Source organism: Neovison vison, chromosome 13 (genome assembly GCF_020171115.1).
Source record: "Neovison vison isolate M4711 chromosome 13, ASM_NN_V1, whole genome shotgun sequence".
Classification (NCBI taxonomy): domain Eukaryota; kingdom Metazoa; phylum Chordata; class Mammalia; order Carnivora; family Mustelidae; genus Neogale; species Neogale vison.
This window is the reverse complement of record NC_058103.1, coordinates 147,634,195-147,658,791: the sequence shown is the minus strand read 5'-3', so window position 1 is coordinate 147,658,791 and position 24,597 is coordinate 147,634,195. Positions and strand designations below refer to the sequence as shown.

Sequence of the window (24,597 nt, the reverse complement as noted above, 5' to 3'; positions counted from 1 at the left end):
TTGAGCTGAGGCCTTCACAAGCATCAGATTGTAGAGACAGGGTTTGGGACTTGATCTTAAGGACAATGGAGAGTCATGAAGGGGTTGAGGTAAGGGAGATTTGCATCTTAAAAGGAGGCCTGCAGGTCCAGAGTGGTGGTAGAACGGAGGGGAGGTGGCAGAGAAACCTGAGGGAGGTTGAGGTAGGAGTCCAGGAGATGTGGTGATGGCCTCGACACGGGTGGTCGCAAGAGGGAGGCAGACAGGTGAGCAGATCAATACTCAGAGCTAGAAATGACCAAACTGGGTGAATGCATGATCCCCAACTTTGAGACTTGAGCCATTTCAAGGTGTCCTGCATTAAGAGGGGGAGCACTGATGGGAGCAGATGCCCCAGTGTCAGGAGATGCTGAGGGTGAGGTGCCTGTGAGGCGTTTCGGTGGAGATGGTCTGGCAGGCGGTTGTCTGTGTGGCCCTGAAGACATACAAGGGTCTCCAGTTACAGAGGGAAGTCTAGGCTAGTGATATAAATGTGGGAACCTTTGGTGTGTGGTTGTGGTAGTAGATTCAGCTGCCTAAGAAGAATTTCTAGAACATACCTTGCAAATTGGTGACCTAAATTCTAATTTGGTCCTTATGGGGGGGGGCAGGGTATGCCTGAATGTGTTTGTTTGTTTGTTTTTAATTAGGACCAACAGTGAATATTGGCATTTTATTGATTTATTTATTAGATTTTTATTTATTTATTTGAGAGAGAGACAGTGAGAGAGAGTATGAGAGGGGAGAAGGTCAGAGGGAGAAGCAGACTCCCTGTAGAGCCGGGAGCCCACTGTGGGACTTGATCCCAGGCCTCCGGGATCACGGCCTGAGCCGAAGACAGTTGCTTAACCAGCACCCCGGCACCCAAATACTGGGATTTTATATTAAAGTTTGGATTCTGGCTTCTTTTGAAAAATGAAATCATCTAACAACACTCACTCCATTTCCGCATCTGGTAGCAGTGGCCTGGAGCTCCCACAGTGGCTCCCCCGCCCCGGAAAGTGCATGTACGTGTTCAGTTTGCCTCAGTCCCCACCGCTCCCTGTGGTTCCTCCCAGTGGTTCCAGGGGCTTCCCTTACTTCTCTTCTGCACTTGGCACCTGTAGACATTTGAGTTTGTGAGCCCTGCTTCAGAGTGAAATGTGGAGAGGGCCAAGAGAAGCCCAGGGAGCTCCACCATGGAAAGGGGAGGCAGAGGAAGGGAGCCAGCAAGAAAGACCAAAGAGCAACCAGAGAGGGAAAGGAGAGCATGTCCAGCAGCTAAGCCCAATGCTGCAGACTCGTCTGACAGGTTAAGGACGTGTCCTTCGGTCTAGTAAAGTGGAGGCCGTTGGTATCTGGTGAGGGCCCCTGTGATCCCAGTGACTTGGTGGGGATGGATGGAGGTTGCGAGGCAGCTAGGACCAAATGGAAGGAGAGAGAGACAGGATTGGGAGCTTGTTCTAGAAGTTCAACTTTGAAGAACAACTTGTAGTTTTGAGAAACCATGGCGTAAACACAGCACGTCAGCCTGGAGCATTCATTGAGCTTGTTTGGGGAGAATCATTTTTATATTAAAACAAACAAATATTAGATGTGTTCTGTAGCAGGGAGACCTCTAAGAGAGGAGAAAAGAGGGGTGCCTCAGTCGGCGAAGTGTCTGCCTTCGGCTCAGGTCATGATCCCAGGCTGCTGGGATGGAGCCCCACGTCAAGCTCCCTGCTCAGTGGGGTGTCTGCTTCTCCCCCTGCCCCTCCCCCCTGCTTCTGCACACATGCGCTCTCTGTGACAAATGAATAAATAAAATCTTTTTAAAAAAAGAAAGGAGAAGAGACTAGACATCCTGGATTTGGGCTAACTACTGAGTGCCGTCTCTTTGCCAGATACTGTCCTTGACTCCTTTACATCCATTATCTCCTGTGGTTTTCATGGTCCCCCTAGGGAATGTGTATCTAGATTACTCGTCAGTTTGCAGATGAGTAAACTGAGGCTGGAGAGGTACGGTTGCATGGCTGATTAGTGGCAGAGCTAGGGTTTGAGTATGGCTGTGCCCCTGCATGTCTGTGTCCTTGACTGCTTTTATTCCCCTCCCCCCGCAGGATATCTACTTATTCCAGCAGCATCTGTCGAAGACACTTTCCCCATTGCATTGCTGTGATACTTTTGTCAAAAATCAATTGGGCCAGATGTTGTGTGGGTCTATTTTTGGACTCTCTCTTCTTTCCTGTTGATCCCCACGTCTCTGTGGCAGTTGCTCCTGCTTGAATTACTGTAGCTTTAGAGTAAGTCTGGAAGAAAGATAACAGCCTTCCAACTTTGCTGTTTTTAAAAATTGCTTTGACTACTGTAGGTCAGTTTTAGGATGATCTTGTCGGTTTCTATAAAAAGGCCTGCTGGGATTTTTGTTTGGGATTGGCCGCTGTGAGACTTTTTATCTTATATTTTATATTATCTTTTAAAGGTTTTTTATTTTTATTTTTTTGACAGAGAGAGAGAGGGAGCACAAGCAGGGGGAGCACAAGCAGGGATCCCGATGCAGGGCTCAGTCCCAGGACCCTGGGATCATGACCTGAGTGGAAGGCAGAGGCCCAACCATCTGAGCCACCCAGGCGCCCTTGTGAGACTTTTTAAAAAGGAAGTTAGCGAGGCTTGGATTTCATTTCATACAGACATTAAAGGACATTCCACTAAAGTATGTGGCTACAGGCTAGAGATTGCTAACTTAAGTTCCAGCATGAGGCACGTAGGGAAAAGGAGTGGAGGAGCCAGGAATGAGTAGATGGTAGCCAGTCTCAGGCCGTGGTGGAGGGATAATAGGGTGCAGTGAGGTCTTGGGCAAATGATAGCTCGGGCTGTGTGCGGGGGCGGGGGGGGCAGCTGCTTCTCAGCTCCACCCATTATTGCCACGCGCCGCAAGTCCTGCTTGATCTTGCAGTCAAGAGATTTTGGAAATCCAGGTTTTTATAGAGTCTTCCAATCCAGAGTGGCAGTTTAAAGCATTGAGTGGGTCAGTATCCTATTTATGGGTCAAACAGAACTCTCTAAATGTGGCCCCTGGCGTGCCAACCCATCATCTCCGCTTAGGCTTCTCATTCTTCGGCGCCCATTTTGATCATCAGGAACAGGATGGTGTTGAAGACAAGTCTCTAAGGTTCTTTTCAATTCACCGATTCTAGATTTCAAAAGAGGAGGCTATCACAGTTACTCCGGGGTTTAGGAGGTAGCGGTGGGCATCAACAGTGATGATGATATTTCAAGAAGTTGTCCACAGCTTTCCGTTTTACACCCCACTGTCATGTCTTTCTCTCTTTTAATCCTTACGTTGTCTTTGTGGAGTAGACAGCAGAGTAATTTCCCCAGCTCCGTGGGAGCTTCAAGGCACACAGGTCTTCCGGCTCCAAGTGCAGGACTTTTCTCCCCAAAGCACAGCAGTCTCTGAAGACTGACGACTCTAGAATAGGCACCTGTGGAGGGAGAGCAGGTATGGGAGACGGTGGGAGGGCCTTAGGCTCAGGTGAAGGCAGGTGTCCAGCTAGATTTAGAACTTGGTTGAACTTGGTTGAAGTGTCAAGGCTTTTGGGTAAAAGTTGAAACCTTTGTGAGAACTCTGTAAAGGCAGGAACCTTGGCATGTGTTCATCTTAGTAAGATAACGCCTGGCACAGTACCTAACAGACACGGTTAAGTGTTTTTGTTTTTGTTTTTTTTAAGAATTATATTTGTTTGTTTGTTTGACAGAGAGAGAGAGAGAGAGCGAGCAAGCACAAGTAGGCAGAGTGGGAAGCAGAGGGAGAGGGAGAAGCAGGTTCTCCACTGAGCAGAGAGCCCGATGCGGGGCTTGATCCCAGGAACCTGGGATCATGACCTGAGCTGAAGGCAGCCGCTCAACTGATTGAGCCAGCCCGGCACCCCACAGTTAAATGTTTTATATAAGTGAATAAATGGATGGATTGATGGAAGAAGGAATCAAAGGCTTGAGATCAAGGGGGCCAAGAATCTTGTCTAGAGAATTTCAAGGACAGAGAGTCAAATGCTTCTGGTAAGTGCTTTAAGAGTGTTAACATCAAAAGCTCAGACTTCATTGCTGTAATTCAGCTGATAAATGGAAAAGGCTCACTCTGTCCTTCTCATATTTGACTCTTGGATCTAGGCTCTGATGAATAGTTTATAGCTGCCTCCCAGGACAGTGTGTTTGGGAAATCAAATACTGTGGGTACAAGGAAGTTAAGGCCACCAAGGGGTTTTGTATGCCTTTAAACCTCCAGCCAGATATAGGCTCTTATCTTTGGAGATGCATACTGAAATATGGAATGATACATCGTCTGGATTTCTTTCGGTGGGGTGCCGTCAGGTGGTAAAGATGAATCAGGACTGGACATGAGATCATTGTGGAAGCTGGAAGCTGTTAGATGGGGTTTCATTGTATTCATCTCTATTTTGTATATATTTGAATTTTTCATAGTAAATATAAAAATAATAAAATCAGCATAGGCCCAGCAATGCTTTTGGTCAACCAAACTTCATTTTTCTCTGAGCTTGTAAATAGTATGATCATTGAAAGAAATGAGGGGGGGCAGCTGGGTGGCTCAGTTGCTTAAGCCTCTGCCTTCGGTCGTGGAATCGAACTCCATGCTGGGCTCCCTGCTCAGTGGGGAGTCTGCCTCTCCCTCTGGTCTCCTCCCTGCTTGTGTTCTCTCTCTCAAATAAATAAATAAATCTTAAAACAGAGAGAAATGGAACAAAGAAAAGGACCGTGGCAGATATAAGATGATGTGTGTGTGTGTTTAAGGGAGGAAGGATTGGGGAGGGAGGTGGGAGGGTAGAGGGAAAGCGAGAGAGAGAATCTTAAGCAGGCTTCGTGCCCAGTGCGGAGACGATCTCACAACCCTGAGATTATGACCTGAGCCAAAATCAGGAGTCAAACACTTAACCAGCTGAGGCCCCCAGGGCCCGAAGAATGTGGTTTTTGTGGTAGCCATACCTTGGTCTCCTCCCGCTGTGTGACCCTGGACAAATGTTGAGTTTCCTTAAGTCTGGGTCTCTAGGTATGTAAAGGCAGGATGATGTGGTCTCCCTTGGTGGTCGTGGTGAGGGTTAGGGATGAAACGGGCAGAGCCTCTGAGGACAGCACCTGGCTCATCTCAGGGGCTTCTACTGGTAGCTTTTATTGTTACTAGACAAAGAGTCTAATGATGAAAGACGTCAGGGTTCCCGTCGCCTCTTCCTTCCCCACGTGAATATAAGTGCCAAGAGTTACGTAACCACAGAGAACGCTCAAAGACCAAATAGGATCACTTGGGGGTTTACAAGAACTGTAACCAGTTTATTGCCTTTTGAAAAATGAAGCAAGGAAGAACTTGCAGAAGAAAGGCACCTGAAAGCAGTGGGATGCCATCTGATACCTGCTGAGTTAGCCTCCTCCTTTCCCCAGTTAAGGATGATATTCAGTGTTAGTGAGAGTTCTCTCCTGAAACCGTTTTCTCATATATACTTAGTATACCCGCTGGGATCGCATATTGAGAGCCATCGAAAGGCCTGGATGCAGAGACTCCGTAATCACTCTTTGGAATGTGTTCTTAGGAAATAGTTCGGAAGACGAAATGTTATATAGCCATTAAAGATGATTAATCCCGTAGGAAAGAGTTAAGATGTAAGCCTGCGAGATCACACCCAAGTTGTGATTACTGCCCTGCAGGTGTTACACACACGTGTGAGCGGAGACTGGCCGGCCGCCACAGAAGGGAGCACGGTTCCTATGTTAGTATCGGAGAGAATGGCTTAGTTTTCCTTTAAGAGACTCTTCTACTGCTGTTAGAGGTTGTGCCCACCTATACACGCACACTCAGAGACCTTGCAAAGACCTCACTATCACCGCGCCTGGGACATTTGGGACATGGGTAAATTCTTTCCAAAAACAGACTAGTCACAAATCAGAAGGCACCGGAAACCTGCAGGTTTTAGGTAGAAGAGAAACTGAAACCAAGACTTTCGCTCTTGAACGGTTTCACTACCAAGTACCCATACTTCAGTGCCTCCCTCAGATCTTTGCTGTCATCTCTCAACCATCTGGAAATCTCTTTGTTTCCAGGTCCAGTTTCAGAAGCTTCAGCAGCTACGTCTCACGCAGTACCATGGCGGGTCCTTACCGAACGTGAGCCAGCTTCGGGGCAGTGCCACGGAGTTCCAGGTACCTCCAGAATTCTCTCTCCAGGCCCAGTTGAGTGTGGAAGGATAGGCAGCCGTTGTCCTCAGAAAGATGGCATCCTGAAGGGTAAACTGGGCCCAAGTACCGTTCGGAGTTCTTCTGGGAGGCCCATCATTCCGCTCCTAGTTTCCACATCTTGACTTAGTATACCTCGCGGGCCGGCTAGGGCGGCCCTGTCCAGGAGAAATGTACCGTGAGTCACGTACGTAATCAGACCTCTCTAGTAGCCACAGTAAAGACGAAGAAACAGGTGCAGGTGATTTTAATATTATTCAAATAATTTAAGTTATTATTTATCCCTGTAGATCCAGAATATTATCAGCTCATTGTATAATCAGTATAACAAACACAAATGCAGTACTTCATGTTGTTTTTGAAACTTGTACTAAACCTGAGATCTGGTGCACATTGTACACTTAGAGCTCGTGGCAGCTGAGACTAGCTGCATTGCAGTACCTTCATGTGTCGGTCTGCCATATTGGACAGTGCGGATCTAAGGCTCGGATACGTGGCCTCTTACATTTCAGTTAGTACCTTAATCGTTTGTCTCATTGAAGAACTTTGTTCAAATAACATGGAATCGATATTTCAGGCAATGGTATAGGATATTGTTGTTAAGATCCAAATTAGACACCCCAGTCTCGGAAAAATAAGGTATCTCTCATAGTTCTAATTAAGCAATTGAAGATTTGGTGTTGAGGTTGGGAACTTCAAGACAAGGTGTAAGTTGGTTTATTTGGATGTCCATATGGGTGTCCATCCATGGACATTTGGATGTCCGTGTTAAAAGCACTGTCTTCTTTCTTTGCTGTAAAAGCTGGGTTCACTTGTTTGATGATGGTCCCATAAAGCAAAAGTATTATTTAAAATCGAGACTTCCATTTGAGAGAGCTAACAGGGGCTCTTAAATATAATGGTTATTAGAAAAGGCAAAATGTGAACATTCTTATACCTGTTACATTGGATCTTGTCTTTCCTACGTTGATGTTGGAATCTCACTGTGCTCGGGCCAGTATCAGAGCCCTTCCTCGGTAGACCAGATGATCTTCTGCATTGGCCTATTGGCTCATTCAGTATCCAGATAAAGCAGGTCTCTGCTTTATGCTGGATTTCATGCTCCTGAAAACAGAATATTGCCAGCGTGTGCTGTGTTTGAGATCCTGACTTTGTGGTTCTTGGTAGTCAACTTCAGAGGACTGTAGGTAGAACTTGCTATACTGCCCCTGTCCTGTTGCAGTGGGGAGTGGAGGTGGAATGAACTAATAGCCCTTGACCTTCCCAGTATTCTTTCTTTGAATACTTTGGGTTTTTTTTACCTCCTTTTTTTTTTTTTTTAAGATGTTATTTATTTATTTGAGAAAGAGAGCATGAGCACCAACAGGAGGAGAGAGAGAAGCAGATTCCTTGCTGAGCAGGGAGCCCGATGCGGGGCTCGATCCCAGGACCCTGAGATCACGACTGGAGCTGAACGCAGACGCTTAACCCACTGAGCCACTCAGGCGCCCCGAATACTTTTTTTTTTTTTGCTTTGAAACAATCACAAACTTACAGAAAAGTTGAAAGTTCAGTACAAATAACTTTTTTTCCCCCTTGAGAAAATAAGTTGCTAACGTGGTGCTCTTTCACCTCCAAATATTTCCCTGTGTATTTTCCTACAAGCAACGACGTTTTCCTCATAACCCAAACAGAGCCATCCAAATCAGGAAGTTAACAGTGGAATGTTGTTACCATCTGAGCCACGGGCGTTCGTGTGTGGCTTCACCGTGTGCCCATTGCCGTCTTCTGCAGCAAAAGGATCCACTTCAGAATCACCTGTGTTTACTGTCCATAGTCTCCTTCAGTCTGAAGGTTTTTCAGTCTTTTGACATTGAAGAAATTATTTCTGATTTTTATGACCTTAGCCCCTTATTTTATTTTATTTTTTCAGTGTTCCAAGATTCATTGTTTATGCCCCGTACCCAGTGCTCCATGCAGTCCGTGCTCTCCTTAATACCCACCACCAGGCTCACCATCCCCCCATCCCACCCCCCTCCCAAACCCTCAGTTTGTTTCTCAGAGTCCACAGTCTCTCATGGTTTGTCTCCACCTCCGATTTCCCCCAACTCACTACTCCTCTCCTCCTAATGTCCTCCATGCTATTCCTTATGTTCCACAAGTTAGAGAAACCGTATGATAATTGACTTCCTCTGCCCGACTTATTTCACTCAGCATAATCTCCTCCAGTCCTGTCCATGTTGATGCAAAAGTTGGGTATTCATCCTTTCTGATGGCTGCATAATATTCCATTGTATATATGGACCACATCTTCTTTATCCATTTGTCTGTTGAAGGGCATCTCAGCTCTTTCTACAGTTTGGCGACTAGGACCATTGCTGCTATGAACATTGGGGTACAGAAGGCCCTTCTGTTCACTACATCTGCCACTTTGGAAGATTACCAGTAGGGTATTTTGTAGAATATTCCTCAGTTGGGGTTTGTCTGATGCTTCTTCATGATTTGATTCAGATTTGTGTCTTTGGCAGGAAGGGCAGAGTGATGCTGTTGTGTCCCCATAAGTGGATGACTTTCTTTTGTCCGGTTACCAGTGGTGCTCACTTTAATCCGTTACTGGTGTGTGTCAGGCCTCTTCATGTTAAAGTCACTTGTCCCCTTTGTAGTTAACAGCTGTTCTGTGAAGAGATACTCCATCCTGACCCTCATCAGACTTTCATGCACCCTTTTATTTATTTCTGTCTATCTGGTTTTGTGGCTTCTGATTTTATTCAGTGGGTTATAATCTGGAACTAGTATTGTGATTTTGGTGCTCACATTATCTTTGCTTTTTTTTTTTTTTAAGTAAACTTTTTTGAGGTATAATTTACCAACAAGACAACTGACATTTTTGTTTAAAGATTTACTTATGTATTTATTGTTGGGGGGCAGAGAAAGAGAGAGAGCGCATGCACATCGTACACATGAGCAGGGGGAGGGGCAGGGGGCAGAGAATCTCCAGCAGAGACTCCCTACTGAGCGTGGAGCCTGATGAGGGTCTCGACCCCAGGACCTGAGCCAAAATCAAGAGTCGGATGTGCCCCTCAAATGACCATTCTTAGCGGTACACTTCTATGTTGTATAATCACTGCCATAGTCAAGATACAGAACAGTTCCATCATCCCCGTCCTGAAGTTCCTGTATGTCCCTTTGCAATCTTCCTCCACCCCCCCACCTCCAGACTCTGGAAACCACTGATCTGCAGCTTGGCCTACTCCAGTGTGCCCTCTAAGGGGAATCGAAAGTGTGTACTCTTTGGAGATCTTCCTTCATTAGTATATCGCATTTGAGATGCCTCTGGGTTGCTGCATGTGTTCGTTTCCTAAAGCTGCCCTAGCAAAGTGCCATAAGCTAGCAGGCTTACAACTGCAGTAATTCTTCCTCTCGCAGTCCTGAGGCTAGAAGGCTGAGATCCAGGTGTCGGGAGGACGGTGCCGTCTGGAGGCTCTAGGGAAGAACCCTTCCTCGCCTCTCCCTAGCTGCTGTTGCTTGTTGCCAGTCCTCGGTGCCCCGGGCTTGTGGCTCCCTCTCTCCAGCCTCTGCCTCCATTCCGTAGGAACTTCTTCCCTGTGCGCCCAAAGCTGTCCCCACCTTGTCCCTGAAAGCCACCAGTCCTTAGGTCAAGGGCCTCTGCTAATTCCATATGACCTCCTCTTAAGCTGATTACCTCTGTCAAGATTCTGTTTCTAAATAAGATCCCAGTCACAGGTGCTGGGGGCCAGGTGCTGGGGCTCGCTGCATCGCATTTATCTGTGGTTTATTCTTTTTTATTGCTGTGTAGTGCTCTGTAGTGGGGCGTACTGTCATTTCTTGACCCGTTCATCAGTTCACGGGCATTTGGATCACTTCCACGCTTTGGCAGTCATGATAAAGCCACTCACGTGTGGTTTTTGTGTAAATACTTAGTAGTGAAATGGCTGGATCACGTGTGTATCTTTAACTTTACGAGAAACTGCCGGCTGTTTTACAACGTGTCTGTACTGTTTAACCTCCCCAGCAGCAGTATAGAAAGTTCCAGTGATTCTGCACAGCTCTTCATATCCCAGTATTTCAGGATTGGGTTTGTTTTGTTTTAAGATTTATTTATTTATTTGACAGACCGAGATCACAAGCAGGCAGAGAGGCAGGCAGAGAGAGAGGAAGAAGCAGGCGCCCCACCGAGTGGAGAGCCCAATGCGGGGCTCGATCCCAGGACTCTGGGACCATGACCTGAGCCGAAGGCAGAGGCTTTAACCCACTGAGCCACCCAGGCGCCCCATTTTTAATTGTGACAAAATAACATAACATAATATTTACCATCTTAACCATTTGTAAGCTTGTAGTTCAGTGGTGTTAAGTATATTCACAGTGTTGTGCAACTCTTGCATCTTACAAAACTGAAACTCTGTACCCTTTCGACAACAACTCCGGATGCCGTCCTCCCCCGTGGCCCCATGGCCACAGCTGTGCGTTCTGCCTGTGTGAACTGACGACTCGAGGCACTGCACGTCACGGGGCTCATGCGCGGCTTGTCTTCTTGCGACTGGCTCGTTTCACTTCGCATCAGGGCCGCGAGACTCCTCCATATTACGGAACGTGGCAAGACTTCCTTCTCCTTTAAGACGCATAGTATTCCACGGAATGTATAGACCACATTTTGTCCTTTCACCCATCACGGATCCCTGGTCGGCTCCACTGGCTCTTGTGAATGATGCCGCTACAGACGCGGGTGTGGAAACATCTAGAGATCCAGCTTTCCGTTCTTCGGGTGTGTGCTCAGAAGTGGCGTTGCTGGGCAATACGGTAACCCTATTTTAAATATTCGAGTACCGGCCCTACTGTTTCCACTGCGCCTGCGCCGCCGTCCGCTCCCCCCAGCGGTGCGCCAGGGCTCGGGTCCGTGCCCATCCTCGCCGGCGCCTGTCATCTTCTGTGTGGCTCTGTGGTCTCATAGTAGTCAATGGGTGCGCGGCGCTGGTGGCTCAGTTTAAAAGATTTCTGTTCCGGGGGCGCCTGGGTGGCTCAGTGGGTTAAGCCGCTGCCTTCGGCTCAGGTCATGATCCTGGGGTCCTGGGATCGAGTCCCGCATCGGGCTCTCTGCTCAGCGAGGAGCCTGCTTCCTCCTCTCTCTCTGCCTGCCTCTCCGTCTACTTGTGATTTCTCTCTGTCAAATAAATAAATAAAATCTTAAAAAAAAAAAAAAAAGATTTCTGTTCCGGTGCACACGTTGTACTGTCTTATTATGGTTTTCATTGGTGTTTCCCTAATGTCTAATGAGGCTGGACATCTTCCTGTGTGATTATTACCTCCTCTCTTCTCCGGTGAACTGTCTGTTCAGAGCTTTTGCCCAGTGTTTTAAATGAGTTGTTCATTTTCCCGTTATGTTATGTTGAGAGTTCTTCATATTTTTTGGATGCCTTTCCTTTTCTTTTCATTTTCTTTTTTCCCAGACAGTGAGCACTCATGTACACGCGCGGCGCCATGGTTGTGGGGGAGGGACAGAAGGGAGAGAATCTTCTGCAGGCTCCAGTGCGGAGCCCGAGGCAGGGCTCCGTCTCGTGACCCTGAGATCGTGAAATCTGAGCTGAAATCAAGAGTCGGGCGCCCAACGGACTGAGCCACCCAGGTGCCCCAGATGACATTTCTTTATCAGATATGTATTTTGCAAGATATTTTCTCCCTGTCTGTGGCTTATCTTCTCATTTTCTCAACAAAGTCTTGAAGAGCAGACGTCTTTAACTTCAGTGAGGCTCAGTTGATCAATTTTGTTGCTTTATGATTTGTTCCTTTCACGTCTTATCTAGAAGTTATTTGCATAACTCAAGGTCACAAAGAAGTTTTTCCTGTGTGTTCTTTGGGAAGTTTTATAATTTTAGGTTGTACACTTAGCTAATTTCAAGTTAACTTTTTTTTATGTCATGCAAAGTATGGGTTGAGGACCACTTTCTTTGCATATGGGGGTGAAATTGTGCCAGCGCCATGTAAGAGAAGACTTTTCTTTCCCATTGAATTGCCTTCTCACCTTTGTTCAGAGTCAGCTGACCATGTATGTGTGGATCTGGTTTTGGACTCCATCTTCCGTTCCACTGATCTCCAGGTCTCTCGTTTTGCTAATACCACACTTCTTATCTATCTGCCTGAAAAAGATTTTATTTTTCAGTAATCTCTACACCCAACGTGGGGCTTAAACCCACAACCCTGAGATCAAGAGTTGCATGCTCCACTGACTGATCTAGCCTAGTGTCCCTAATACCACACATTTTTAGGAAGTTGAGGTGTAATTGACATATAACGATATATTTGTATTAGGCAGCCATGGAATATGATTCAATATCTGTATCTATTGCAAAATCATCACCACAAGAAGATGAGCTAACTTTTGTCACGGTTACCAAAAAATTGTTTTTCTTATAATAAGTTTTTAATATCTACTCTTTTAGCAACCTTCAAGTAGGCAATACCATTTATTAAGTATAGTCCCCATGCTGTACATTATATCCTCACAACTTTTTTATTTTATAACTAGAAATTTGTGCCCCTTAACCCCTTTTACTCATTTCATCTATCTCCCCCACTCTTAAGATTCCACATATAAATGAGATCGTACTAACACCAAACTATCTTGAGTGCTGTCCCTTTACGGGAAGGCTTGGAATCAGGGAGTGAGAGCCCTCCAACTTGGTTCTTTTTGAAGTTGTATGGCTTACTTTAATTCCTTTACTTATCCACACAATTGTAGAACCAGCTTGCTGACTGATTTCTACGAAGAAAGCCTGCTGGGATTCTAGGTGGGGTGGTGTGGAATCTGTAGATCAGGTCGGGGAGAATTGACATCTCGGTAATAATGAGTCTCCCAATCCATAAACGTGGTAGGGATTGGGATTCAAGTGAAGTTGCTTGTAATTTTTTATTTAAACACAGTCCTCTTCCTCTGAGGTTTATGGATCCCTTCGGAGTTTACCAAATACTTTCACATCTTGTTTTTTTACTTGATCTTTACTACAACATTGGTTTGGTAACCACAGTACTGTTTTAATATTGGTTCAAGATCAATTTTCTATCCTAGTGGAGGATCTCAAAGCACATTCTTCTCCTCTCACCCATTGGGCACTTGCCCAGAGAGCAGGGACTTATCAGATGAGTAAGCCAAAGCAAGCTTTTCAGGCTGCCTTCTGATAATCCTCCGTGAGGGGTGGGTCATCAGTCACAGGTGGCTGGGGTTACAGCCCTCCTGTCTCTAGGCAGGGCCCAGCATGTGTACATTGAAGACAGAGAGGAGAAAATGGCATTATCTTCTCTGAAAGCTAGGGCTGTGTCTTCAGGGACACAGGGGAGAGTGGACTGTTCTGTGGCGTGTCCCAGCCTGCCTGAGCGCTCAGGCACCTGCTGGTTGTGTGGCCGCTACAGAGAGAGGGACAGAGGGCTGCTGTCTGTGGAAGGCTATTTGGGTGTAGTTCTGACCCTTCAGATCCTCCACGCAACCTACCTTGTCCTTTTGAATTCGATCGCTAAATCTAATGGCACTTTTTATATTTCTGGTGACTGCATTTTAACAAAATTGCGTCATCTTGTTTATAACTGAGGGATTGTAAGTTCTAACTGATTTAGGGAACAGTCTGGCAGCCAAAGGAGAAAGCCGTGTTGCACAGCAGTAGAGGCGGGGAGGATCAGGTCCAGGCCAGTGATTTTCTCGAGGCCTGCTGGCAGCCAGCGTCAGAGCGGGTAATGAGGCCTGGAGTCTGCGCAGTAGGTATGGAGAAAACCAGAACTTAAAAATCAAGTTTGGTTCCTAGTTCAATTTTTATGGCTTTCCCTCCAAATTTTTATAAGATTCTTAAAAAAAAAAAAAAAGGAAAGAAAGATTGGCAAAAGATATAGGAGTCAAATTCCAGTAAATGGAAAACATTATGGTAGCATTAATCTGAGAGTGCCGTGGATAATAGCATTTATTGAGCAGGTGCTGTGAGCCAGACACTTTACGCACTCTCTGCGTAGGTTACTTAATTTTCACAAAAACCCTCTGGGACTCTTTCTTTTTTTTTTTTTTTTTTAAGAATTTATTTATTTATTTGACAGAGAGAGATCACAAGTAGGCAGAGAGGCAGGCAGAGAGAGAGAGGAGGAAGCAGGCTCCCTGCTGAGCAGAGAGCCCGATGCGGGGCTCGATCCCAGGACCCTGAGATCATGACCTGAGCCGAAGGCAGTGGCTTAACCCACTGAGCCACCCAGGCGCCCCACCCTCTGGGACTCTTACTGCCAGGGGCAGCCTCCTCATTTTTCTAGGACATTTTGCATTTCAAGATTTATTTCTGAGCACCTGGGAGGCCCAGTTGGTTAAGCGACCGCCTTCAACTCAGGTCAGCATCCCAGAGTCCCAGGATTGAGTGGGCGTCGGGCTCCCAGCTCCATGGGGAGTCTGCTTCTCCGGAGACTCTGACCTTCACCCCTCTCATGCTCTCTATCTCTCTCTCGCTCGAATAAATAAAGGAAATCTTAAAAAAAAAAAAAAAGATATATTTCTATGTTGCTTCAGCATGAAACTCAAATCATACCAGACAGTTGCCGGATCCACAGAAAACAGGTAACATCCCTGTTCACATTTTGGCTCTTTTCTCTACCCCCAACCCCGCCTTTTTTTTTCCCTCTCTCTCTCTTTCTTAAGATTTTATCCATTTTTTGAAAGAGTGAGAGTGAGAGAGAGAGAGAGAGAGAGGCAGGCCAAGCAAGGGGAGGGGCAGAAGGAGAGGGAGAAGCAGACTCCCTGCTGAGCAGGGAACCTGATCACAGGGCTCAGTCCCAGGACCCTGGGGTTATAACCTGGGCAGAAGGCAGACGTTTAACTGACAGGGCCACCCAGGTGTCCCTTTGGCTCTTTTCTTTCAGTAGTTTCTGCCAGGACCACAAATATTTTTAAGAAAATCAGCATCATATTTACTACATGTATGATTTCATATCTTATTTTTTTTCATTGTAAACATTTTCCCATATGTTCAAATGGTCTTCAAAAGTATAATTTCTGGTGACTTAAGAATATTCTGTCATGGATGTCCCTTAGTTTAACTGCCCCCTAATCATTGGACATTGGGTTGTTTTTCCTATTTATTTATTTATTTATGGTGTGTGGGGGTGTGTGTGTGTGTATAAATTGTGCACTAGGCCAAAGAAATTATCAGTAAATTAAAAAATGAGAAATTGAATTCAAAGAAAATTGACAAAATTGTAATCAATTATTTAAAAAATCCAACTGATCAAACCTTTAAATCCTTTAAAAGATTATTAGATATGTTGTCAATGGCAAGTTAGAATACATAAAGGGAAAAAAAGGTCACATTTGTAATAGCTTAACAATATATATGTATATATGTAGAAAACATTTGCTTTACTTAAGAAACTTACAAGAACTGTATGAAAAGAATCCATAAAGCCTGAGAGACTATAAAGAGCTAAAAGGTCTTTACCTTTACCTTAAAAATCTGATGGAAGCTGTGAGTCCCACCTGAGAAAAATATAGACACGTAGGCACCTGGTCTTGTTCGTTTTCTTTTTTTATAGATTTTATTTATTTTGTTTTTACATATTTATATTTAAAGATGTATTTATTTATTTTTAGAGACAGTACAAATGGGAGGAGGGGTGGGTGGGGAGAGGGAGAGAGATTCTCGGGCAGGTTCCCCGCTGAGCACAGAGCTCTTCCTCAGGGCTCAGTTCCGGGACCCTGAGATCGTGACCTGAGCTGAAATCAAGCACTGGCTGTTTGACCACCTGAGCCACCCAGGAGCCCCTCATTCACTTTCTTGAAGTTTTTATTAGGGATAATTTCAAACATACTACACTTGTATTTGCATGTATTTTGATCCCACATGAAGAATTAGTTGGCCTAAGATGATTTCCATTTATTTATAAGTTTTTATTAAATATAAAAAAATCACTTTCCTTATCTTCCTATGCCTGGTTTTCTGAATCTGTAAAAGGCATCCAAAGAAAATTGTGGACAGTGTTTTAGTAACTTAGTACAAGGTTGGCCAGGCAGAAAGGGAGTTATCTGAAATCTTTGCCTTTTCTCCCTTAATCCTCAAACAGCCTTTTAGCAGCTTTTGATACCTCCTCTGTCCTCAAGCAGAAAATCCAGTCCTGTACATATATATATATATTTTTTAATTATTTATTTTAGGGGCTACTGGGTGGCTTAGTTGATTAAGCGTCTGCCTTTGGCTCAGGTCGTGATCCCAGGGTCCTGGGATCAAGCCCCACATCAGGCTCCCTGCTCAGCAGGGCGTCTGCTTCTCCTTCTCCCTCTGCCTCTCTGCCTACTCGTGCTCTCTCTGTCATAGAAATAATTAAAATCTTCATTAAAAAATTACTTATTTTAGAGAGAGAGAGAGTGTGTGTGAGGGGCAGGGGAGGGGCAGGCAGCGAGGGAGTGATGATCTCAAGCAGACTCCTCACGAGCTTGAGCACGGACCCTGATGTGGGGCTGGATCCCAGGACATCCTGGCCTGAGCTGCAGGCGAGAGTCGGATGCTTAGCCGACTGAGCCAAGCAGGTGCCCTGCCCTAGTCCTGGATGTATATGTGAAAGCCAGATCTTGAGAGCTGCGTCTTTGAATTTCAGAGTAATATGGTAAGTAGCATGGAGGTATTGGCGTGCACAATCTGAAACACCTTCACTTCCTGCAGCCAGAGCTCCCCGCTCAGAGCTCTGCCGGCTCTTGTCCCCCTAATGGTAGGCTGTGAGGGCTTGAAAGCAGGCTGGGGAGCCGTGGAGGGCTGTGCCCCCACGGCACAAAGAACACTCCCAGCCGCAGCAGGTACGTTCCGAGCAGGCGAGAAGCTCTGCAGTGAGACAGGAGTGGACGACTCTCCCGGAATATCCCCGCAGAGGCATGGGGCGTCACCACAAGGTGACCCACACACCCGTGCATCTGGCAGTCCACCTGCCTGAAAGCAAGAGCTGAGGCTCCTTGATGCCATCCAGGCGGCTCTGGAGGGGCTGCAGACCACCCTGCCGCTGAGTCCTCTTAAGCAAATCACAGAATTCTCTGAACCTTGTGGTGATAATGACAGTGAGTCTTGTTCTAAGGACTTAATGAACGCAGAAGAGCAGCAGGGCTGTGGAAACTGGTGGCCGAAGCAACCAGCAGTTGCTAACACAAATACTGCTCAGAAACACTTTTGAAATAGGAAGGTTGTATTTACCACTTTCTACTAATTTTTGTCTGTGTTCTTTTTTGTTTTAAGATTTTATTTACTTGTCTTAGAGAGAGTGAGCACACCAGCAGGGGTAGTGGCAGGCAGATGAAAATGGAGAAGCAGGGGCGCGCCTGGGTGGCTCAGTGGGTTAAGGCCTCTGCCTTCGGCTCAGGTCATGATCCCAGGGTCCTGGGATCGAGCCCCGCATCAGGCTCTCTGCTCAGCAGGGAGCCTGCTTCCTCCTCTCTCTCTGCCTCTCTGCCTACTTGTGATCTCTGTCAAATAAATAAATAAAATCTTAAAAAAATAAATAAATAAAGTAAAGGGAGAAGCAGACTCTGCTGTGCAGGGAGCCCGATGTGGGACTCGATCCCACGGCCTGAGCTGAAGGCAGACCCTTGACCGACTGAGCCATCCCGGCGCCCTCTCTGCCCTCTTTTTATTTCCTTCCCCTGTACCCCCATGACTACACTCTCCAGGTATGGTAGTCACTAGCCATATGTGGCTATTTACATTAAATTAATTAAGATGAAATACAATTCAGAATTCAGTTTCTCTGTCACACAGGCCCCATTTCAAGTGCTCAGGAGCCACATACGGCTGGCGGCTCCGGTCCTGGGCAGCGCCGCTCCAGCCAGCGAGCGTCCTCGTGCCCAGCGCTCATCCCCAGTCTCCGCCCCAACTGGCCCAGGCTTCCCCTTCCTGGCCTGGCTGGTGCTTGAAGACCATCTTGCCCTCCCTTCTTTCCTTCCTCAGCCAGTCCGATTCCTGTGTCCTGGCTAAAGTGCTCATTTGCATGATAAGAAGAACATGTTGATTAAATTTCATACAAAAAATTTTTGCAGGGCACCTGGGTGGCCCAGTCAAGCGTCTGCCTTCAGTTCAGGTCACATCGTGGTGTCAATCCCATACCTGTTGGGCTCCCAGCTCAGCGGGGAGTCTGCTTCTCCCCCTCTCTTTGCCCCTCTCCCCACTCGTTCTCTCTCTCAAATAAATAAGATCTTAAAAAAACTTTTGCCTCCTCTGTAGCACATGCGTTTCTTTTTTTTTTTTAATAAGATTTTTTATTTATTTTATTTGAGAGAGAGAGACAGTGAGAGAGCGCATGAGCGAGGAGAAGGTCAAAGAGCGAAGCAGACTCCCCATGGAGCTGGGAGCCTGATGTGGGACTCGATCCCGGGACTCCAGGATCACGCCCTGAGCCGAAGGCAGTCGTCCAACCAACTGAGCCACCCAGGCGTCCCAGCACATGCGTTTCAAAAGAGGATGCTTTGCTCAATCAAATCTCTAGTGGGCAGAATGTCTCACAGTGAAAGGTAGCAGTTAACCTGAAAGCCTGTGTGACGGGCTCATCTTTAAACACACGCACACACACCCTCACGCACACACATGTACACACACATGTGCACGCACACACACACACACACACACACACGAGTAGGGGTTCATCTAAATGAACAGACCGACCCGGAGACGGCTTTGTGTTCTGCTCCCTCCTCTGAGAGAACGCACTACTCTTCTTTTTTGCTTCTCATTAACTGACTGATAGATAAATCATAAATCAATTCAGCACCCATTTCTTAGGCACCTGCTGTGGTGGCAGAAATCTGGCCCTTCTGCCCGAGGCATGGGAGACAGAAGCCATGAAGCCAGCCTCTCCCAGAACACGGCGGCCCAGTTTGTCCTCACGAAACACCGCCAGGTTCACGTCCTGAGGTTTGGTGGCCCGCGTTCAGCTGTCCCCAAGCGGTGAGCTCCACAGAGGTCTCAAAGCTGCCTCCTGTGCCGTCTGATGTTCTGATGTCTGTCTCTGCCTCCAGCCCCCACCGCTTCATGTTTCCTGAGCGCCCCTCATCGGTTCTTTTATCCCCTGGAGTTTTGGCCGCACTGGCCCCAGGCCTCTGCTCTGCCGGGTGCTGCCCAGGAGGAGGCTGTGGTGTAAGGCAGGGTCTCCGGGTTTCACTCCGCGAGCCTGGGCCCCTCTTCTACCTTTCACGGCCCATCCGTTCCGTGTAAAGTAAGAACAGTGATAGTTACCCGCAGGGGAAGTGGAGGGCATGGGAGACACGGAGGCACTGAGCAGGAGCTGTGGGAACCAGAGCAAGTTAAGAAGCGAGGATGCAGAGTAACTGATTCCTTCCCAAGCCGCTAACTAAGCCCTGTTGCGTGTGCTCATTCGTCACAGCTCTTGGCTTCCATGGCGTAGTCATCTGCTCAAAAGTTAGAAGAGAGAGGGAATTTTGTTCCCAAGGTCGTAAACCTTCACCAGCCCTGCACTTGGGTACAGCACGCTCTCTGCCAGCACGAAACAATACCCTTTTATCCAAATACTAGTAGATACAATGAGATCGGGCAGTGACCTCCTGCAGGAGATATAGAAGACATTCTCACATTATCTTAGCATGTTTTAGGGAAAGATTTTCACTGATTACTAATAGCTATTTTATGTTATGTCTTAGTTTCTTTTTCAGAGAATGACGCTTTTCTGACCTTGTCCCCAATTTATGCTTCAGAGTCCGTACCTCCTAATCCACATGCACTTTGGAACTGTGACTTTTTTTTTCTTTCTTTTTTCTTTTGTTTCTGTCTCTGTGTTTGACTGGCTCACTGGTTCAGCTTTGACTTTGACTTCTAGCTACATGTTCGCCTCTTCTGCTTGAGGGAATTGTGAGACGCACAGAAAAGGGCTTATTTAATAGCTTTGGAATGCACATCTGTCCCAAAATAGGAACTGTGACCAAGAATATGGTAGTCTTTTTTTTTTTTTTTAAGTAGGTTCCATGCCCAGTGTGGACCCAACATAGGGCCTGAACTCACGACCCTGAGATGGAGACCTGACCTGAGATCAAGAGTCCAGTGCTCAACCGACTGAGCCAGGCAGGCACCCCAATAGTCGTATTTTTAATACAGATTTGGGTAGTACTTTCCCCCTCTGTTTTTACCTCACCTGTTGAGTAGAAGACTTAGGAAATGAAAGAGGAAAGTGGACAGCTCATGAATCTCTCGCAGTCGGGAATGAAGGTCTTTGAAATCGTGCAAGGGGCAGGAAAACATCGGCCCCACACACCGAATTAGGAACATCTGCGTCCATGGGAACGCGAGCATGGGGACTGGAATATTGCCACGTTCATTCCGCCTTTCACGTGCTCCCAATTATTCATGCACTGGAGGGTCAGGGACAGCATGGCTACGCCAAATAGTGCTTTTGAAGCTGACCTATATTCCGTTAATATAAAGTTTCAATGCCAGGACAGTTGCAAGAGCTGGGAACTTCTGCGAAGTCCGTCTTTCGGGGGAAACCAATGACAAGTCCTCCGTGAGGACTAAAGCTCCAGCATAAGTTTGCTTTTCAAAGTAAAGCTTTAGGGTAATACAGAGGCCTCGAGGCTCACTGGCTAGAAGATCAGACTCTGAATTCAAATCCGGCCTTTGCCGCGTCAGCTCTGCGACCTCTGGCCAGTCCCTTAAGGTCTCCCCTTGCCTCAGTTTTCAGCTGTGCAGGGGTTCCTAGTGGTCATGCTAAGATCGGAGTTTTGTTGTGAGGAGTAAATGAGTTAATGTGTCTAACACTCTTTGAGCAGAGCCAGGCCCGGGGGAGCGCAGTGGGGGAGTCTCTCCCTCTAAGGACTTTTGCGCGCACACCCTCCCCCACACCGTAGTCCCCTCTGCAGCCGCTCCTCACCCGGGCTTGAGATCTGGCCCCAGCAGCTGGGCGTGCGACTCAAGCCTGCCAGCCTCTGAGAAGGGGCGGGAGTGAGGTCCCCAGACAGCACGAGGGAGGCCCCGTGCCCCGCCGGGAGCAGCACGTGCCGGCCCCCACGTCCCTCTCGTGACCGCGGTGGCTCAGCGGGGACGGTGCCCTCCACTGCAAGTGGTGTCGTAGGTTAATTTGTCCTTTTTTAACGGGTAAAATGTATTTTTAAAAAGTCACGAGAGGGGCTCCTGAGTGGCAGAGTCGGTTAAGACGGGACTCCTGGGGCGCCTGGGTGGCTCAGTGGGTTAAGCCGCTGCCTTCGGCTCAGGTCATGATCTCAGGGTCCCGAGATCGAGCCCCGCATCGGGCTCTCTGCTCGGCAGGGAGCCTGCTTCCCTTCCTCTCTCTCTCTGCCTACTTCTCTGCCTACTTGTAATCTCAATCTGTCAAATAAATAAAATCTTTAAAAAAAAAAAAAAGACGGGACTCCTGGTTTGGGCTCAGGTGGCGGTCTCAGGGAGGTGGGAGCCATCCGTCAGCCGGGCTCCGCTCAGCGTGGCGTCCGCTCGGGTTCTCTCCCTCCCTCCCCTCCTCCCGGGTACACATATGTGCTCACTTGCTCTCTCAAATTATTAAATAAATCTTAAAAAAAAAAAAAAAAGCCTGGGACCGAGTTATCCCCACCGTACCATTACTGCTGTTCAGCCCTATTTGGGGAAGTGCAGAGCCTCTGTAGAAAGCAGACCTGCGCCCCCAGGGCTGGGCACAGCCCGGGGACACCGGTGAGCACACGGGTCCATCAGAACGTTGAGTGTCCCGTGTGGGGGCAGAGAACGGGTTAGGGAGTCGCTGGTGGCGGAGTGCGGTGCTTTCTGCCTCAGAGGGCGCACCCCCACCCCCACTTCCACGCTCCTCCGTGGGGCGCACCTGCTCGCCCTCCTCCCCACTGCGTGCCCGGCGGCGGCCGCTCCGGACGTCCGTCCACGCGAGGAGAAGGCGTGTTTGACGGCTGAAGTCGTTTTTCACTATAGTAAACAGCTCCTGTGACTTGCCCTGACTTCTTATTCATTAATTAATATTGATTGAGTACCTGTTATGAACGAGATATTATTGGGTGTATGAGGGTTATTGAGAAAACGTCCATCTAAGAGGCTTACAACTAAGCTTGATGGAGGACAGGTCGTGGATGCAAGATCTGCAGGTGAAAACGTATTCCGTCAGCTTCCATTTTTAGACTTAGACATTCAGGAAAAGTAATTATTCCATAATTCTTTGTTGTTCATTAGAAAAGTAATACGTGCTCACTGTGTACAATTTGGAAAATACGTGAAATTTAAAAAGGAACAAAAATTATATTTCATCAACAAAAATGTCCACTTAATGGAAATTTTTAAAAAATTTTCATGCAGCTTATATATAGGTAATATTCTCCATATTTCTGCCCTATTGGGCTTTCTTTTTCATTTCAGCCATTATATAATCACTATTTCCCTATGTTATTAAAGTTTTGTACAAGCAGACTTTTATTTTTTCTTTAAGATTTTATTTATTTATTTGAGAGAGAGAGTGTGTGAAAGAGCATGAGAAGGGAGAAGGTCAGAGGGAGAAGCGGACTCCCCATGGAGCTGGGAGCCTGATGTGGGACTCGATCCCAAGACTCCAGGACCATGACCTGAGCCCAAGGCAGTCGTTCAACCAACTGAGCCACCCAGGCGCCCTATTTTACTTTTTTTTAAGGGTTTTGTTTTGTTTTGTTTTTTGAGAGAAAGAAGGCGGGAGGGGCAGAGGGAGAGGAAGAGAGAGACTGCACACTGACCACAGAGCCCAATGTGGGGCTCGGTGTCAGGACCCTGAGATTATGACCAGAGCTGAGATCACGAGTTGGACACTTAACAGACTGAGCCACCCAGGCACCCCTATAAGTACAATTTTAATAGCAAGATGTTTCATACATGATCTATAACCACTTCCCCATATGTTGGACGTTTTGGTTGATGCCAGTTTTTCTTTACTAAGAGCAATGTAATAATAAACACCTTGGTGTATGAGTCACCTGTATTTCTGATCACAGATTTCCATAGGCAGTATTCTCCAGCCAAAGAGTAGAAATATTTGTGTTCTCTTTTTAAGAGGAGAAATATTCATAAGATTATTAATATATGTGGCTTCGTTGCCTTTCGGCACAGATACCTCACCTACAGAATTGCTTAGTTTCACTCTGGACTTTTATTACCTTAACCATAAGAGATCCAGGGCCTTTGCACATGGAGCATTCCAGGTGTCGACTATTCGAGAATGACTCCAAAGTTCATGACATAAAGTCGTTTGCATATTTACTGAAGCACAGAATTAATCATACAGGCCTTGCGGCTGGTGTGTGTACAGTTCGGTCCCTTGGCCATGAGTGACTCAGGCTGCCTGGCACCTGTTCCCTGGGGCTTCGAGGTTCTCTGCAGTAGCTCTCATACATGGCTTTGGAAACCGAGTTCTTTCTTTAATATGGAGAACTTCTGGGAAAACCGAAATGGCTGCTAATTTATGATGTACAAATATGCAGAGAACATCTCTGTCAGAGAAGTGTGACCCAAGAGCAAACCAGGGGTTGATACAGATGTTTACATATTAACAAGAGTGAATATTTACTAAAGTCTGCGTTACTAATTGCTTGCTAGTCTGTGTGAACCTGTCATTTCTGGAAAGTAAGTGCAATTTCATTTATAGTGCCGCCTAAAGAAATTCTTCTCTTTATAATGAATTATGAGGTGGTTAATATGTATCTTTATAAGAAAATAGGAAAATAAGTACTCAGATGAAATCATCAGACAGTGAGCTGCTCTAGATATTGTCCCCTTACTTGCTTTAATTTTAAAACAAAGTTCTCTGTATTTTGGGGGGGAAATGTCTTGTCCTCCAATTAGGGAAGAGAGTGTGGGGAAAATGATTTCATCCATGTCTAGGAGTCTGAGAACAAGCTTAGCAGAAGAGACCTCTCTTGGGCCAATCACATGTTAATCTGCTTAACCTTGCACTTCTCCAGGCCCTCCACACCGCAGTCTGGGAGCAGCTCCCCCTCACCCCATTGTCTGAGCTGTTGCTCCTTGAGGTTGCTTTCTCTCCTTTCGGGGACAGGGAGGTGGCGGTAGCTATGGATGCCTCCCAGCTGGCCCCCAGAGCACTTCTTTCTTTTGTTTTGTTGTCCTCTGGGAAACTAGCACCCCTGATTCCTCCCCCGCCCCCCACCGGACCAGCCTTTTCCTCCTTCCCATGAGGATCTCAGACTCATGCAAAATGGGGCCTCTTCGTCGGGTGTTGGCACGCCTGGACCACTCACGGAGTGACTGGCCTTTTGGCCTGCCCATTCTAAAGGCCTAGAATCGGTCTGTAATGCCCCGACGTCACCAGATGATGTGGCTGTGGGCAGGAATAGAGTGAGGTCTGTCTGATTCCTGGCTTCTGTGCTAGCCTCCTTTCCCAGGCTCCGGGACCACTTGACCCCTGACGAGC

The 24,597-nt window shown here is 46.9% G+C and overlaps 1 protein-coding gene across 2 annotated transcripts in view; it reads left to right on the top strand.

Moving 5' to 3' along the window:
- CRTC3 (CREB regulated transcription coactivator 3) overlaps positions 1 to 24,597 on the top strand; it is a 94,559-nt gene that overhangs the window by 3,945 nt on the left and 66,017 nt on the right. For both annotated transcript variants that reach the window (XM_044231748.1, XM_044231747.1), the window contains exon 2: positions 6,085 to 6,183. In XM_044231748.1, the coding sequence (XP_044087683.1) occupies positions 6,085 to 6,183 (99 nt within the window). The remainder of the gene's footprint in view (positions 1 to 6,084; positions 6,184 to 24,597) is intronic.